The 18,806-nt window shown below is 42.8% G+C and overlaps 1 protein-coding gene across 3 annotated transcripts in view; it reads left to right on the top strand.

The window, feature by feature from the left end:
* Positions 1-1,616: 1,616 nt before the first annotated feature.
* srfbp1 (serum response factor binding protein 1) overlaps positions 1,617-18,806 on the top strand; it is a 65,302-nt gene continuing 48,112 nt past the window's right edge. Inside the window, exon 1 of one of the 3 annotated variants that reach the window (XM_003223036.4) lies at positions 1,617-1,798. In XM_003223036.4, coding sequence (XP_003223084.1) covers positions 1,769-1,798 — 30 coding nt within the window. In that variant the 5' untranslated portion in view covers positions 1,617-1,768. The remainder of the gene's footprint in view (positions 1,799-18,806) is intronic. The other 2 variants (XM_062972153.1, XM_008114052.3) reach the window with 2 other exon arrangements.

Raw genomic sequence — 18,806 nt, 5'->3', positions numbered from 1 at the left:
CAACATTTTCACTTATCCAACATTCTGCTGGCCTGTTTATGTTGGATAAGCGAGACTCTACTGTATATTTATAGATTAACAATTGTATTTGTTCAGTTTTTTAAAAAACCTTTATATGAGCTGTCAAGGGCTTCAAGTCACTTTAACTATGGGAATGCTATGGAAACCTTTTGATACTGTTTATATTTAAACCTGGTTTAATTTTTGCATATTTGTATTTTTAAATTGAATGCTGATGCTATTATGTTAAGGCGCTTTGAGTCTCCTGCAGGATAAAGGGGAAGAGGTAAAAGGTAAAGGTTTCCCCTTGACATTAAGTCTAGTCGTGTCTGACTCTGGGGGTTGGTGCTCATCTCCATTTGTAAGCCAAAGAGTAATAATAATAAAATGAGTTCTTAGATATTTTATATAGACCTGGATGCTTCAGACCTAAACAAATAGATCTTAAGCCTTTTTAACTTAGATCTTAATACCTTTTTAATACTGTAAATCATTCCTGTTCTCCTCTTCCTCTATTGATTAGTTACTGCAAACTACATTGTTTGGGGTACTAGGGCCCCTTCCACACAGCTAAATAAAACCCCACATTATCTGCTTTGAACTGGAATATATGGCAATGTGGACTCAGAAAACCCAGTTCAAAGGGGATATTGTGAGATTTTTGCCTTGATATTCTGGGTTATATGGCTGTGTGGAAGGGTCCTAGGAAACCCTGGCTTGAAAGTTTTATTTCTCAACTGAAATGTGATGCTGCAACTTGGAGTTCATCTATACTGTGGAATTAATGCAGTTTGATGCTGCTTTAATTGCCATGGCTCAGTGCTATAGAATCACAGGAGTTGTAGTTTGGCAGTCTTGCTCGCCTTCTCTGCCAAAGAGCGCAGGTGCCTCAGCAAACTACAACTCCCAGAATTCCACAGCATTGAGCCATAAAAGTTAGTGGTGTCCAATGGCATTAATTCTACAGTGTGTCTGTACATGCACCCTTGGATGACACTAAAAACTCTCATATCCAATTCTGTTTCATTTGCAAAACACAAAAGTAAAACCCAGGCCCCTTCCTTCCACACAGCTGTATAAAACCCCACATTATCTGCTTTGAACTGGGTGATATGGCAATGTGGACTCAGGGCCCTTCTACACAGCCATATAACTCAGAATATCAAGGCAGAATAACCCACAATATCTGCTTTGAGCTGGGTTATCTGACCCCACAGTGCCATACGTCCCAGTTCAAAGCAGATAATGTGGGGTTTTATATAGCTGTGTGGAAGGGACCTGAGATAACCCAGTTCAAAACACATATTGCGGATTACCTTCCTTGATATTCTGGGTTATATGGTTGTGTGGAAGTGTTTGCCAAACTTTGACTTTATTTTGGACTTCAGCTCCCAGACTTCCTGGCTGTTGGCAATGCTGGCTGGGGCTTCTGGGAAACGAAATCCAAATCAGCTGGAGGATTTACGATTGGGAAACACAGGACAAAGGTCTGGACTTCAACTCCCAGAATGCCGTAGCGCTGGCCTTGCCGACAAAGGTTTCTGGGAGTTGAAGTCCCAAAAAATCACTACCACTCCCGTTTGAGAACGACTCTATCATCTAGTGTATGCTAGAGCGCCAACCGGAAAGGGAGCTAGAGTTTGCGAAAGTGGCGCATGCGCGTTCTTTTGCTTGGGCTGAGGAGAAAACGTGAGGGGAGGAAAGAAGCCCTGGTTTGGGGTGTCTTGTTGCCCTAGCAACGCGCCTGCGAGGGGCTTTGTGAGGGACGATGGCTCAAGTTCTGAACCTCAACAATGAGGTGAGTTTATCCCGTCATTTCCAGTTTTGGAAGCAGTTTCGCCTGGTTCAGGTGGCAGCTGGGAAAGTGAGGCAAGGAGGGAAGGAAAGTTGGGGAGAAGAGAGGAGGCCCTGGACGAGGAGGAGGGTCCTCGCTGGAGCTCAATGGGTGACGTGTTATGAGGTGGAACTAGGGCTGATGTGAGAGGTAAACCTCAGGCAAGTTTATTGGATGGCGGTTCCCAGGATGCCCCAGTCAATGGCCATGCTGTTTGAGGAATTCTGGGATCTGCAGTGCAATACACACACACATATTTTACATGCATACATATTACATGCATACACATACACACTATACATACATATAGATAAAGGTAAAGGTTTTCCCCCTGACATTAAGTCTAGTTGTGTCCGACGCTGGGGGTTGGTGCTTATCTCCATTTCTAAGTCAAAGAGCCGGCGTTCTCCGTAGACACCTCCAAGGTGAGTGGCTGGCATGTCTGCATGGAGCGCCATTACCTTCCCACCAGAGCAATACCTATTGATCTACTCACATTTGCATGTTTTTGAAGTGCTAGGTGAGCAGAAGCTAGAGCTAACATCAAGAGGTCACCCCGGTCAGCAAGTTCAGCAGTTTAATCTGCTGCGCCACCGAGGACTCTATATACATATACATAAATATATATGTGCATGCATACATATATACCAGACATGGGCAGACTTCTGCCCTCCAGGTGTTTTGGACTCCAACTCCCGCCATTCCTAACACCGTATTAGGAATTGTGGGAGTTGGAGTCCAGAACACCTGGAGAGCCAAAGTTTGCCCATACCTGATGTATACACATATGCATACACACATTTCCTAACTCTTGACATGGATACCATCCAGCCTTTGAGATCACCTCTTGGAGATCCTGGGAAAACTTCTTAAGTATAAAGACCAAGGGCCCTTCCACACAGCCTATATCCCAGAATATCAAAAAAGAAAATCCCATATTATCTGAGTGTGGACTCTGATAACCCAGTTCAAAGCAGATATTGTGGGATTTTCTGCCTTGATATTCTGGGATATAGGGCTGTGTGGAAGGGTCCCTAGGTCTGAGTTCATTTGCTAGTTCCAATTTCAGTGGACCAAGGGCCCTTCTACACAGCCATATAACCCAGAATATTGAGGCAGAAAATCCAACAATATCTGCTTTGAACTGGGTTATCTGAATCCACACTGCTATATATTCCAGTTCAAAGTAGATAATGTGGGATTTTAATCAGTGTGGAAGGGGCCCTAAATAGTGAATAAGGCACATCTACATTGTAGAATTAATGCAGTTTGCCACCACGGTAGCTGCCACGGCTCCATGCTATGGAATCTTTGGAGTTCTAGTTTTACAAGGTCTTTAAACTTCTCTGCTCAAGAATGCTGGTGCCTCACCAATTGCAACTCCCATGATTCCATAGCATGGAGCCACGCAGCTAAAATCATGCCAGACTGCATTCATTCTGCAGTATAGATGCACCTTTAGTTGCTTAATCAACCATCATATCCCATTCATTACACTGCTCTGTTTTGCTTCAGGCAGGCAGTTGGGTTTATACCCAAATGCACCAGATCCCATCTGATCTTGGAAGCTAAGCAGGGCTGGCCCAGGTTAATATTTGGATGGGAGACAGCCAGTGAATAGTAGGTGCTGTAGGTTGTATATAAGGGTAAAGATAAAGGTTTCCCCTAACGTTAAGTCCAGTCGTGACCAACTCTGGGGGTTGGTGCTCATCTCCATTTCTAAGCCGAAGAGCCGGCGTTGTCCATAGACATCTCCAAGGTCATGTGGCCGGCATGACTGCATGGAGTGCCGTTACCTTCCTGCTGGAGCAGTACCTATTGATCTACTCACATTGGCGTGTTTTTGAACTGCTAGTTTGGCAGGAGCTGGAGTTAACAGCGGGCGCTCCCGCCGCTCCCGGGGTTTGAACCTGGGACCTTTCGGTCTCCAGCTCAGTGCTTTAACGCACTTCGCCACTGGGAATCCTATATAAGGGGAAGGACCTGGTAAAAACCACCTATGAAACCTTACGAAATTCATTGGATCACCATCAATCGACAGGTGATTTTGAAGGCAGATACACACTGCAATTTATTCAGTAGTTCCCAAACATTACAGCTAAAGATGTTTTGGACTTAAGTTCCCCCAAATTCCTGACTGTTGGCCAAACTTTCTGGAGTTTCTGGGATTAAATTAAAACACCTGGAGCCGGCATGGGAAAATTTTGGCTGTCCAGTTGTTTTGGTCTTCAACCAGCTGTTAGGAATTGTTAGAGTTGAAGCCCATAACACCTGGAGAGCCAAAGCTTGCCCATCCCTGACCTGGAGGAACAAAGTTTAATAATCATTGATCTAGTCAGTTTGGATAATCTTTGGGTCCTAGGCTTTTCTTAATAGGATTATAAGTGTAGCAGTATTACCAAAGCAGTACAGGTATTTCCAAAGTTACAAACATCCAACTTACAAACTACTCATAGTTAAGAACTGGGGTGAGACTACAGAAAATGAGAGAACTCTACCCCTCTGAAGGGAAATTCACTCCTGAAAGAGTTATCATGGGGAAAAGGTGTCTCCACTGAAGCTTTGTCACCAATCCTTATTTCCACAACAAGCCATTTTTTTTCAAAATCCAATTATCTCAAGGACAGAAAGTGAGGTAAAATCTTCTGAACAGGGGCACAGACAGCAAAAGAAACACCATAGGAGTGTTAACCCTTTCTTACGCTATCCAAAGCTAATGTATGGCTGGAGTTACACTTAAATTGTAACTGTTTTGACTTACAAATTCAGCTTAAAAACACAACCTACAGAACCTCTTTTGTTCATACCATGGAGACTGCCTGTATACAATATACTACAAATATGACTTTCTATAAGTGTGCTATATGTATCTTGTATAACCATTTCCTTGAATGTGTGATATCCTGATCTCAGTAGCTAAGCAGAGTGAGTGCTAGTTAATAGTTAGAAGAGATGCTTCGAGGAAATGCCAGGTGCTGTGTGCTATATTCAGAGGAGTAGAGTGGCAAACCACACCTGAATAAATCTCGCCTAGGTGATAAGGTTACTCTAGTTGGAAAAAACACTACTAAGAATACCAGGTGATTTAGGCCTCTGAATAAATCTTACCTAGAAAACTCATCATAAGTCAGAGTTGATTTGAAGCCCCACAACAAAACACTGCTTTAATTGTTTCTTGGAAAAACAACTTGTGACAGAAACGAATGCATTTAGTATATCATGATCTTTCATCAATTGGGATTGCTGAAGTGGACTCTTTTAACAAAAAACCCATCTTATACCATTATAGATTTGTTAGTCTTTAAGGTGGCATGAAACACTTCATTGATAATATAGTTATACTAGCTTAGGCATCCAGCGATGCCCTGGTTAGATATTTGGTAATTTGTAACACTATTTGAAAAAGTCATTATTTTTGGATTTTATTAATGGTCTCATGATGAATATGCATAAGTATGTGGATGGACTGCAACTCACATCATGCCTGATTAATCCCACTGAAACTCCACCAGTACTTAAAGTTGGTCATGTTAGGTAAGTGTGCCAGGTTTGCTCCAGATCCTTTATCGATGGGGTTCAGAGTGCTCTCTCTGGCTGCACAGTGAACTATAACTTCCATTATGCTACGTCAGTCCCCTCAACCACCTCCAGGATGTTCTGTTGGTCATAGGGGTTTTGTGTGCCAAGTGTGGTCCAGATCTATCATCGGTAGGGGTCACTAGGCTCTGGATGTGAATGCTGGGTCAATCCTCCCAAACCCCATCATTATTCAAAGTTATCCATGTTGGGTATGTGTGCCATGTTTGGTCAAGATCTATCAGCAGTTGGATGCTCAGTGTTCTGTGGATGTGGGTGAACTATAACTCCCAGAGATTTTAAAACCATTGTAGATCTCATCCCTTTTGAAAAAACAAATTTGAGGAAGAGGGAATGGATCAAATCTAAACTTACAGTGTTGCTTTAGCAACATGACATGTTTCATTGATGATTTGGTTACATACAAATTACATTATTAAGCAAGAAATTATGAAGTTTAAAAATACAGTAGAGTCTCACTTATCCAAAATAAACGGGCCGGCAGAACGTTGGATAAGCGAATATGTTGGATAATAAGGAGAGATTAAAGAAAAGCCCATTAAACATCAAATTAGGTTATGATTTTACAAATTAAGCACCAAAACATCATGTTATACAACAAATTTGACAGAAAAAGTAGTTCAATACACAGTAATGTTATATTGTAATTACTGTATTTATGAATGTAGCACCAAAATATCACGATATATTGAAAACATTGACTACAAAAATGCATTGGATAATCCAGAACGTTGGATAAGCGAGTGTTGGATAAGTGAGACTCTACTGTATACAGTTTGTCCTGCATCCATGGATTCAATACATTGATTGAAAATATTTTTTTAAAAGCCAAGCCTTGATTTTTATTTTATATAAGGGACCCCTTTTTACCATGCCATTGTATATAATGGCACTTGAGCATCTACAGGTTTTGGTAGCTACAGGGAGTCCTGGAATCAAATGCCAGTGGATATTAAGAAAGAATTTATTTCAAATACTTTAATAAATATGTACAGGTTGTTACTGGGAGTTTGAGCTATCTTTAATAGTGTTTTAAATTGGTGTTGGAAGCTGCCATGCCTCTGTCCAATACACTTTCTGTAGCCCTCTGAGATGTACAAATTGTTTGCCTCCTGTTTGGTAAGGAGGAGATAGTACTCATTATTTTTCTGACTGTCATTCCACATAACCTCCAAAATGTATAAAACCGGAAAATAGGACTTTAAAGTTCTGGTATTTTACTTTATGTTGAACAATAGGGACAAGTCCCACTGAATTCATTAGGATTTATTTCTTAGTAAAAATGGATAGATTATATCAGCTGACACCAATACATGTGATACCAAATAGTGTAGCTTCCTCAGATGATTCTTTAAAATGTTGCTAGATGGCAGCACAAAATAAGTAATAAGCTTTCCCCCTCATATTGGCGTCTTCTTTACTTTGTCTTGTAAATATGTTTAATTTACAAGCTGATTACTTTAAATTTGGAAAACTAGAACATTCCCAAAATAATTTTATATTTATTTTAGAACATTTCTGCCTCATGTATGTCTAAATAGTACCCAGCTGATAATTTTGTAGAGCTTATGGAAGAAATTGCAGTGAAACGTAAGAAGTTCATTGGCAATTTTGTATAAATGTGACAAATAACGCAGGTCTGGTTTTTCTATAATTGAGATATATATATGTTTTTGCAATGATCCTAGTTGAATTGCACAAGATGCATCAAAATAAGCCAGGTGTCACTCATCCTGTATCTTTGTATTTCCTTTTTTCTGCCTGAATGCAGTATCTTACATTTCTCCTTGTTAAAATTCATTTTCCTAGTTTTGGCCCAACTCTTTAATCTGTTAAGGTCATTTTGAATCCTGATCCTGTCTTCTGAAGTATTAGCTAGCCCTCCTAATTTGGTGTCATCTGCTAACATGATAAACATACCCTCTAAACCAGGGGTCCCCAAACTAAGGCCCTGTGATGACTCATGGGCCATGTAGTCCCGTTCCTAGCGCTGTTGTGACAGATGAAGAGGAAAACTTAGGTTTCCCACCGTTTCAGCCAGAATTGGAGCTTTCTCAGCCAGAAATGGAGCCCTTGCACCTGCAGGAGATTTGTCTTCCAGAAGTTTGTCAAACAAGCCCTGAGCCGAAATCTCCCCCATTTTCTCGCCATGATTATTGTAAACAACAGAGGGGCGCTCAGGAGGCGTCTCGCAGGAGCGCTAGGATCGCTGCAAAGCATTCAGCTGATTAAGCCTGCTTCCCATGGGAAACTTTAAGGAGTCATGCATCTGGACTCAGAGAATAGCTTTCGTTTCTGGTTCTCCAGAGAACTGCTCTTTGGCGGGAAAACGAGACCCTACTTAGGTGTTTTGCCCACGAAGGAATCTTGCGGAGTCAATTCGTCAGCTCCGGGAGTAGGTTGTGTGTGGACTACGCTGCTCCCGCGTTCAAGTTCTTGTTCCCGTTTCCAGCCTTGCTTTTGCTTTCCAGGACCTTGTTTTGCTCCCTGGATCTCGCCACGAATTCACCACGGATCTTGTTTTTGCTCCTCGTTTCTTGTTGCCTTGAATCAAGCCTTGTGTTCCAAGAATCAAGTTTACTTCCTAGCCTTGCTTAAGTTTCATGGACTAAAGGACCTTGTCATTTCCCCTCACTTTGCTTGGCAAAGTGAGTGTTTCGGTTACTGGATTACAACTTTGGACCTTAATATTTTATATTGGACATTGTTTTCCTGGACTATAATTGACCTTTCCTGAAAGGTCTTCTTCTGAACTATATTCTACACTTATTTTTGTTGACTTTACATATTTCCTTAATAAAGATATTAGATAGATTCTGGCCTCTGTGTATGGTTATTGGTGCTCTGCAGCCTGGGTCGTGACAGTTTGACTCCGCCACCCTAAGCACCATTTAACCTAGGCCAGAATGTCTACCGGAGCCAGACCGGGTGACCAACCACTCAGCTACACCATCGCCAAGGATGAAGTGGACAGGATCTGTGATATGTTCCATGCGCAGGAGGGAGAAATACGGGGCTTGAAGGAACGTGGAGCCCGTCTCCCTGCCCTGGCGTTGCCCACCAAGTTTTCTGGAGAGGCTTCCAAGGTTCATGTTTTCCGTCGCCAATGCCAGGCATACCTAGAGGCCCGAAATGCCGAGTTTCCCCAAGAAGACATCAAGGTGGCATGGATTTATAGTCTCCTAGACGGGCCAGCGGCCAATTGGGCGACGGCACTGTTCGATCAAGCCTCCCCGCATCTAAGTTCCGCGCTAAACTTCTTGGATCACCTTAAAGCGACTTGGGGGATCGAGGACAATTTAGAGGCGGCCGGCCACAAACTCCGGCGCCTTTCCCAAGGGGACAGGCCCTTGTCCCAGTACATAGCCGAGTTCCGAGTGCTGGCCCAAAACACCGGCTGGAATGACATAGCCCTCAGAGGACAGTTTCGGGAGGGTCTTAACATCGAGATGTTGGAGGAAATCTCCAAAGTGGACCCTCCAAACTCTCTTGAAAGACTCATTGATCAATGTTTACGAGCTGAAGTCATGCTTGCCAACAGAAAACAGTGGATCCGAGGCCAGAGTGGAAGAGCTGGAGCAAAACCTCCCGCTCCGCCCGGCATCCAGCCACGTCCAGTGTGGAGACCCCCGCCACCAGCCCCATACCCCAGAGGAAGCGAGGAGGTGCTGATGCAGTTGGGCAATGTGCGTCCCAGACTAGATCTTGCCGAAAAGGCCCGCCGCCAACGTTTAAACCTCTGTTGGTACTGCGGAAACGGGGGCCACTTTGCCAGAGAGTGTCCAGCCAAAGGGAAGCCCGCCGCTCGTCTGGCGGCGGCGTCCTCCGTGGAGACGAAGGCGTCCGAGGCAGCTGGCGCAAAGCCGGCGGGGGAAGCCACCGACCGGGCGTAGAGAGGCTCGCCAACCCGGTCAAAAACCCCACTCAAGAGCCGCCAACCGGGGTCCTATTTCTCCTAGTGGTCACCTTGTGGTCAGCGAAAAAAGGACCCGTCATGATCCATGCCATGATAGACTCAGGAGCGACAAACAATTTCATTGATAGAGAGTATGCCGACTCTCTGGGATTACAATATCACGATTTCAAGAACGCCCGGGTGGTGCAAGCCATAGATGGCCGCCCCCTAAAGACAGGTCCAGTAAGCCAATGGTCTGAGCCCACCAGAATGTGGATAAGGGAACACATGGAAGAGATCTCCTTCTTTGTTACCGAGGTTCCCCACTTCCCTGTGATTTTGGGAATCCCATGGCTGACACTCCACGACCCTAGCATCTCTTGGACCAACAGAGAACTGCAGTTTGCTTCTAAATATTGCCAAAATCATTGTCTTGTAGCCAAGGTCTGTCACGCCACAGACGCTGAATCCATCATCACCTTGCCCAAGAAATACTCAGACTTTTGGGATGTTTTCAATGAAAAGGAAGCCGAGAGACTACCCCCGCATAGGCCTTATGACTGTGCCATTGACTTGGTGGAGGGGGCCCCGATCCCGCGAGGACACCTCTACTCCTTGACTGAACCAGAGCAAGAAGCTCTCAGGGAGTTCATAGAGTCAAACCTCCGCAAGGGGTTCATCAGACCCTCTCAATCCCCAGCCGCTTCCCCAGTGATGTTTGTGAAAAAGAAGTCAGGGGACCTACGCTTGGTGGTGGACTATAGAGCATTGAACAATATCACTAAGCGGAACCGCTATCCCCTGCCTTTGATCTCGGACCTATTAGATCGGCTACGAGGGGCCAAGGTTTACACCAAGCTGGATCTTCGGGGGTCTTATAATCTAGTTCGCATCAGGGAGGGGGACGAGTGGAAAACCGCCTTCCAGACTAAATTCGGATTATTCGAGTCCCTGGTCATGAATTATGGTTTATGTGGAGCTCCCGCAACCTTCCAGCATTTTGTCAATGATATCTTTCAGGACTATCTAGATCGGTTCTTGATCATCTACCTGGACGATTTTTTGGTGTTTTCTAGATCACAATCAGAACATGAGAACCATGTCAGAATGGTGTTACAACGATTGCGGGATCATGGACTTTATGCCAAGTTGGAAAAATGCGCTTTTGATCTACAAGAGGTAGATTTTCTGGGATACCGTGTCTCACCACTAGGGCTCTCCATGGACCCGGCAAAGGTTTCAGCAGTATTGGAATGGCGGGCGCCAACCAACAAGAAAGAGGTGCAACGTTTCTTGGGGTTCGCGAACTATTACCGCAAGTTCATTCCAGACTTTGCCCGCTGGTCTGATCCAATCACCAGCTGCATCCGTGGGAAACAGCCTTTTCGCTGGACGGAGCAAGCAAAGAAAGGGTTCCAGCAACTAAAGAAATTATTCACGTCCCAGCCAATCCTTCAGCACCCAGATCCTAAAATCCCTTTTGTTGTGCAGGCTGACGCCTCCGATGTGGCAATTGGGGCTGTACTCTTGCAACCAGTGGGAGATCATCTTCACCCTTGTGCCTTTTACTCCCGTCAACTAACAGCCCCAGAGAGAAATTACACTATTTGGGAAAAAGAACTTTTGGCCATAAAGGCAGCCTTCGAAACTTGGAGACATTGGTTAGAAGGGGCCAAATTTCCCATTGAGATCCATACTGATCATCGGAATCTAGAACATCTAAGAACTGCCCGCAAGTTAAATCAGAGGCAACAGCGCTGGGCTTTATTCTTTGAGCGTTTTGACTTCCAGATTCATTATGTAACCCCAGCTCAGACCAAGCAAGCAGATGCTCTATCACGGAAACCAGAATATACTGCAGGGCGCAGAGAGACCTTTGAATCCCATTTGCTGCAGCCCGAGAACTTTGCCACGCTCACAGTGGGGAGCACCAAATCCACTCCTATTGAATCAACTCCCTCTTCTCCAGGGCCCCTTTGTGCTCAGGAAATCAGGGCCAGTCAACAGGCGGATGCCTGGGCTCAGGATCAACTTCGCCAAGGACTACAATTTCCCTTCTCGCTTAAGGATGGGTTACTTTGCTATAGAAATCACGTCTACATCCCTCCAGGACCGGGCAGGGAAAAGGCACTTCGTCTGTGTCATGACTGCAAGCCAGCAGGGCATTTCGGACTATTTAAAACCATGCATTTGATCCTAAGAGATTTCTGGTTGCCCAAGATCCGCAAGGATGTGGAAAAATATGTCAACACCTGCCCGGTATGCCAGCGTTCCAAGACAAGAAGGGAGAAGCCCTCGGGGCTACTGCATCCCCTTCCTACCCCATCCCGTCCATGGGAAATAATTTCTGCGGATTTTATCACTGACCTACCACCTTCCCTTGGATTCACCACGATCCTAGTGGTGGTGGACCTTTTCACCAAGTTAGCCCATTTCATTCCCTGCGATGGCCTCCCCACGGCCAAAGAGACTGCAGATTTATTCCTTCAACATGTTTTCAGATTACATGGGTTGCCCAAGAGCTTGGTCACAGACCGTGGGTCTCAATTCACCTCCCGTTTCTGGAAGGCACTACAAAAACTATTGGGCATAGACTCTCGTTTATCTTCGGCTCACCATCCCCAAATGGATGGGCAAACTGAGCGCACCAATGCCACCTTGGAACAATACCTTCGCTGTTATGTAAACTATCAGCAGGATAATTGGGCTTCCCTGTTGCCGCTGTCGGAGTTTGCCTACAACAATGGTGTCCAGGCTTCAACTAAAGAAACCCCGTTCTTTGCAAACTACGGCTTCCATCCACGTTTCTTTCCTTCTGTCATTGAAACCTCAGAAGTTCCCGCAGCAGAGGACTGGCTGCAAGAACTCACAGCGGTGCAACAACTTTTGCTCCAGCAACTAGATCAAGCCAAGGAGGACTATAAACGCCACGCTGACAATCATCGCCAGCCGGGCCCCGAAATCAAGGTAGGAGACCGGGTTTTTCTATCCACTCGCTTCTTGCCCTCCCACCGTCCCTGCCGGAAGCTAGATGCCCGTTTCATTGGTCCCTATCCAGTGATGGCGCAACTTAACCCCGTGACTTTCAAACTCCAACTTCCGCGCTCTATGCGCATTCATCCAGTGTTTCATCGCTCCCTGCTCCTTCCGGCGGATGGTGTGCGCCCTGATACAGACCGGCCGGCCCCCACTCCTGTTTTGGTGGATGGGGAGGAGGAATTCGAGGTTCAGGACATTTTGGATTCTCGCTTTCATCGCCGCTGCCTTCAGTATCTCATTGACTGGGTGGGTTTTGGCCCCGAAGAACGCTCTTGGGAAGACGCTTCCACAGTCCATGCCCCCGATTTAGCCCGCCGCTTCCATCAGACCTACCCCGCCAAGCCGCGGCCCCGCACCTCGGGGAGAGAGCCCATTTTTGAGAGGGGGCTTGAGGAGGGGGATAGTGTGATGACTCATGGGCCATGTAGTCCCGTTCCTAGTGCTGTTGTGACAGATGAAGAGGAAAACTTAGGTTTCCCACCGTTTCAGCCAGAATTGGAGCTTTCTCAGCCAGAAATGGAGCCCTTGCACCTGCAGGAGATTTGTCTTCCAGAAGTTTGTCAAACAAGCCCTGAGCCGAAATCTCCCCCATTTTCTCGCCATGATTATTGTAAACAACAGAGGGGCGCTCAGGAGGCGTCTCGCAGGAGCGCTAGGATCGCTGCAAAGCATTCAGCTGATTAAGCCTGCTTCCCATGGGAAACTTTAAGGAGTCATGCATCTGGACTCAGAGAATAGCTTTCGTTTCTGGTTCTCCAGAGAACTGCTCTTTGGCGGGAAAACGAGACCCTACTTAGGTGTTTTGCCCACGAAGGAATCTTGCGGAGTCAATTCGTCAGCTCCGGGAGTAGGTTGTGTGTGGACTACGCTGCTCCCGCGTTCAAGTTCTTGTTCCCGTTTCCAGCCTTGCTTTTGCTTTCCAGGACCTTGTTTTGCTCCCTGGATCTCGCCACGAATTCACCACGGATCTTGTTTTTGCTCCTCGTTTCTTGTTGCCTTGAATCAAGCCTTGTGTTCCAAGAATCAAGTTTACTTCCTAGCCTTGCTTAAGTTTCATGGACTAAAGGACCTTGTCATTTCCCCTCACTTTGCTTGGCAAAGTGAGTGTTTCGGTTACTGGATTACAACTTTGGACCTTAATATTTTATATTGGACATTGTTTTCCTGGACTATAATTGACCTTTCCTGAAAGGTCTTCTTCTGAACTATATTCTACACTTATTTTTGTTGACTTTACATATTTCCTTAATAAAGATATTAGATAGATTCTGGCATCTGTGTATGGTTATTGGTGCTCTGCAGCCTGGGTCGTGACAGGCCCGGGGGCCGGATGCGGCCCTCCAAGGCCATTTACCTGGCCCCCACCCTCAGTTTTAGACTTAGGCTGGCCCAAAGTCTGAAATGACTTGAAGGCACAACAACAACAATCCTACTTGATTATCTCATTGGCCAGAAGCAGGTCCACACTTCCCACTGAAATCCTGATAAGTTTACAGTCTGTTGGTTAAAATTATTTTTATTTTTAAATATTGTATTGTTCTTTCATTTACCAATATTGTAAATGAAATATTGTAAATGAATGATATGGTAATAATATAATGTATTGTGTATACATATAATATTGATAATAATATTATAATGTAATACAATATAATATTTATTTATTTCAGTATTTCTACCACCACCCTTCTCACCCAATAGGGGACTCAGGGTGGCTAATAATAATAATACAATATAATAATATTATATAATATAACAATATTATATATTATATATTAAATTTAATATTACTAATAATATTACGGTATAATGGTATAGTACAATATAGTAATATATAATGCTAATATTGTGCTATGCTAATAATATAATATATTGTATGTACATACAACTTGTAAGCCGCTCTGAGTCCCCTTCGGGGTGAGAGAGGGTGGGGTAGAAATGTAGTAAATAAATAAATAAGTAATTGTTGCTGGGGGCGTTTTTTTGCACTACAAATAAGACGTGTGCAGTGAGCATAGGAATTTGTTCGTTTTTTTTTTTCAAATGATAATTCGGCCCCTCAACAATCTGAGGGACCATGAATTGGCCCTCCACTTAAAAAGTTTGAGGACCCCTGCTCTAAACCTTCATCCAAGTCCTTAATAAAGTTATTAATAAAGATGTTGAATTGGGCCCAGGACTGAACCCTTCAGCACTCCACTGGGAATTTCTTTCCAGTGAATACCCATAGTCAGTACCCTTTGGGTTCAGTCACTTAACCAATTACAAATCCACTTAACAGTAGTATTGCCTAGCCCACATTTTACTAGTTTGATAGAAAGAAGATCATAGGGGATCTTGTTAAAGGCCTTACTGAAATGAATTAGACAAAAAGATGCCCGGTGAAGTCTGGAGCAGCACAAATTTCCCTTGGTTTAAAAGATCCTGACTACGTGTGTACTTTCAAATCTGTCACATGTTGTGCGCTGTGTGCTGAAAAGAAATTAAAGGCATCTTTCTAATTCCAATAGATAAGGACGCAGATCACCTATTTTCTGGTGGTATGAGTGCTTGTGTGCACAATCCAAAGTTCTTACTTGTTTGGGAGTAGATATTCTAATTTTTGCGAAACGTAGAAACCTCATTTGTCTGTAGAATACCTTTACCTTTCTTCCTTTCCTGTTTTTATGTTCAACACATCTGCACACAGGACATTCATTTTGCTATGTTGAACCCAGGGTGGTTTTATCAAGAGGCCCTTTATACTACCGTATGAAGATAGTCTATTCTTTGCCTAGGCTAGGAATAGACTCCCCTTGCAGATCACGTGTATCCTCCGGGTCATTTTTATAGATGCAATGAGGTTTCTAAATGTTGTCATTGAACTGGTCTGTGGTGATTAAAGCCTAAAGCTATTTATATTGACAATAATCCTTCAGCTCATTTTAGACAAAGTGCACAGGTTCTATCAGAGATCTGACCATGGGAACAAGCAACAAAGCTGGATCACTTGCTGAAATACTGGTTGAGGAAGCTTTGGCTAGGGACCAATGATGTGACCATACCCTTTGATGCCATCCATCCTGACATAGTAGGGAAATTAGCCATTCTGATAATGATTATCCACTCCCACTTGGGATAATGACAGCAAGGATGGGCTGGTAAGGGTACGGGAAATATTGAGATTATTTTCTTTCTCTAAATATGATAAAGTATAAGCCAAATTTCACATGTCTGCTAAAAGTTTATAATTCCGCATACAGTATCTACCAAATATCTACTTCATATAGCTTTATTGGTGGTATTAGTGAACTTAACTGTTTTCTGTCCAAGGGCAGAAATGTATGGAACATTAAGATAGTGAGCCATTCTTGGGTCTGAATCCTCCATATATATTTGGGAATGCGTATTAAAAAACTCGTCTTCAAAATAGTTCAGTTATGATCACTAAAATTCTTTCAGTGACCTTGTCAATGTTCTAAACAACCAATTCTTATAAAATTTCCAAGCTCTCTGAAATAGAATTCAGAAGGACAGCATTTTTTTCCTAAGATCTTTTCCAGCAGCTATTATTCAAGCGCAAGTTGCCACATCATCAGTTGCAGAACTTTAAAAGCAAACAGCGATCAGCACTTCAGACTGTTTTACTTTGAGCAGAGTTTGAAGAAATTAAAATTCATAAGCAGTCCATGTATCTGCCATAAACTGAGCAGTATTAATTGACTATGTATTTAAAAGAGATTCTTTGCTTCAGCTCAAAGCAGTTTATATAAGATGTCATTGGTTGGGCCACGTAGACTAGATGGAAGTTGCCAAAAATAAAACATGTGGCTGCTTACTTGGCTGGTGCATAATAAAGAAATATGCAAGCTCAGTCATGGGAATTTGCTTAGAACTATATTTAAAGGAACTGTAGTGTAGCTTTTATGGAGATAATAGCTATGCTTTACTGGTACACCTTCAGGTGTATAAAGGATGTATTTAAAGCCCTCTGACATTATGTACTCATGATTGTTATATATCTCAGTGCAGTTTCAGTGCCATTGCACTACTGAACAGTATTGCAGTAACAGAACTAATGTAGATCAATATTGTTGCTTTTTAATTGGAATGAGTAAGCTGTTATTTTTTCAGATATGGATATTTTCCCAAATGAGCAGAATCCATAATAATGGGTTTTATAGGGACAGGATATATGCAAAATACTGTTTAACTTGGTATCGTTCCAGTTAAGGAGTATTTAAGTATTATGGTGGGTAAGGAGGGAGAAGTATGGGTTTGCATTTTTCCAGTCTGCGTCTTTTCTTTTCTTGATTCCACAACATGCACTACTTGTAAATTGGCCCCTTTTTTGGAGGTACAGATGCATCTTTATAGTGTCCTTATTCCAACTATGTGCTGCAATATGCGACATTTATTTCTTTGATGATACCTTTCACTAGTTCTGTTGACACATGGATTTTTAAAAGCTTAAGCCATAGGCAGTTGGAAACAAGCAACAGAATGTCATGCATTTGATTATAGAGCAAAGAGTATAGATGGGACTAGGATGATGCACAGTAGCATTCCTGCCCCTTTTAATTTGATGGTACTGCTACAGAAAATAACTCCAACCACAACTCTGATGTATGCACTTGTGTTTGTACTCATGTAGCATATAATCTAAGTCACAGAGCTAGTCAGTTAGAAAGCTTCTGAATCTGTCATATAAATTCATTAGAAGGCCTTCAGGAAGACATTACATGGCATGCCCCTGCTCACCTCCAATATGACTAACTCTACAGATGGATCAGTTGTGTGAAAAGTCAGTTTGAATTTTCCTGTGACAAGAATGGTTAGAGGGATGATTGACAACATAAGGGTGTGATGGAATGGTAGATGAAATTAGAGTAAGTGCTAGGTCAGTTGGAAGATGAAATTTCAGTAAGTGGAATTAGAGGAAAGTTAGTATGTTGCCATGTGTTCTTCACATGCACAGAAAATTTGTATCTATATGCATGCATTCAGCCAACTCTGGATGGAATGGAAAGACTTGCAAGAGATAAATGGTGGGTAGAAAAGTAGCGCTTAACACTTCCACATTATTATTAGTCAAGATAAATGAAGAGAACTGATTGGGAAGAAACTGAAGCAGGCTAAGTAATTTGAGTCTCATCTTCACATACTCAGCTCTGCCTTGAATACCAAAATATATTAAAAAAAACAGACTGGCAAACTGATGCTGGGCATTGAAGGCTAAAGCATACATTCCCCATACATTAAATATAATGGAAATTTCAAAGCTTGTATATTTAGAAATAGGAGTTGGATTGAGGCCTGATGGTCTACAGGCAGCCCCAAGTTACAAACAAGATAGGTTTTTTCTGTTTGTTTTAAGTTGAATTTTTATGTAAGTCGAAATAGGTACCTTTAAAAGTGTAACTTCCTTCTATCTATCTATCTCAGTGGTTCCCAACCTTTGGACCTCCAGGTGTTTTGGATTTCAGCTCCCAGAAATCCCAGCCAGCTTACCAGCTATTAGGAACTGTGGGAGCTGAAGTCCAAAACTCCTGAAGGCCCAAAGGTTGGGAACCACTGATCTATACATACATATATGCAAGCTTTGGATAGCATAGGAAAGGGTTAACAGCCATGTGGTGTTTCTTTTGCTGTCTGTGCCCCTGTTAGAAGATTTCACCCCCTTTTCTGTCCCTGTGATAATTGGATTTTGAAAAATTTGATTTGTTTGATTTGTGGAATTAAGGATTGGTGATAAAGCTTGAGTGGAGACACCTTTTGCCCATGATAACTCTTTCAAGGGAGAATTTTCCTTCTTAGGAATAGATTTCTCTCACTTCCTGTTGTCTCAACCCATTCTTAACTATGAGTTGTTTGTAAGTCGGATGTTTGTAACTCAGGGACTGCCTATATTTCCATACATAATTCTCTTACTTTGAATATGTTTTTGCTTCTTAGATTCTGGTGCATTTTCATTGTCTATAGCTTTTGTTCATTGTAACAGTTAGTTAATTCATACTGGATTATATTGGCCTTTGTTGTATAATCTAAATAACATTAAACCAAGTGATTCAGTTTTGTCTATATTTGGACTTTGTATTTCATGCAAAATGTTGGAGGGAGCAGTTAATGGCTTATCCCATTTAAATTAAAACACATTATGGCGATAAAGCAAAGAATAATCTAACAAGTCAGTAAGGGAATTTTAACTTACTGCCAATTTTACAGAATTATGACCATATCATGTGTGTTCTATATAAAACTTGCTGCAGTTGTTTTCATGTCAGCTTAAAGGAGGCCTTGAAAGGGGCAAGAATCGAGTTTTTAAAATAAAAAAACCTGAACTGATAATTCAGAAAACATTAGGTTTTTTTACCGTTAGTGTCTTAAAATATGGCTGCAATGCATTCAAAATTTGGTGTGGCTCTAGATACCCTTTTTAATGTGATGCAAGTGTGTTGAGTT

This window comes from Anolis carolinensis, chromosome 2 (assembly GCF_035594765.1).
Source record: "Anolis carolinensis isolate JA03-04 chromosome 2, rAnoCar3.1.pri, whole genome shotgun sequence".
NCBI lineage: Eukaryota > Metazoa > Chordata > Lepidosauria > Squamata > Dactyloidae > Anolis > Anolis carolinensis.
This window is presented reverse-complemented; position numbering and strand designations above follow the sequence as displayed.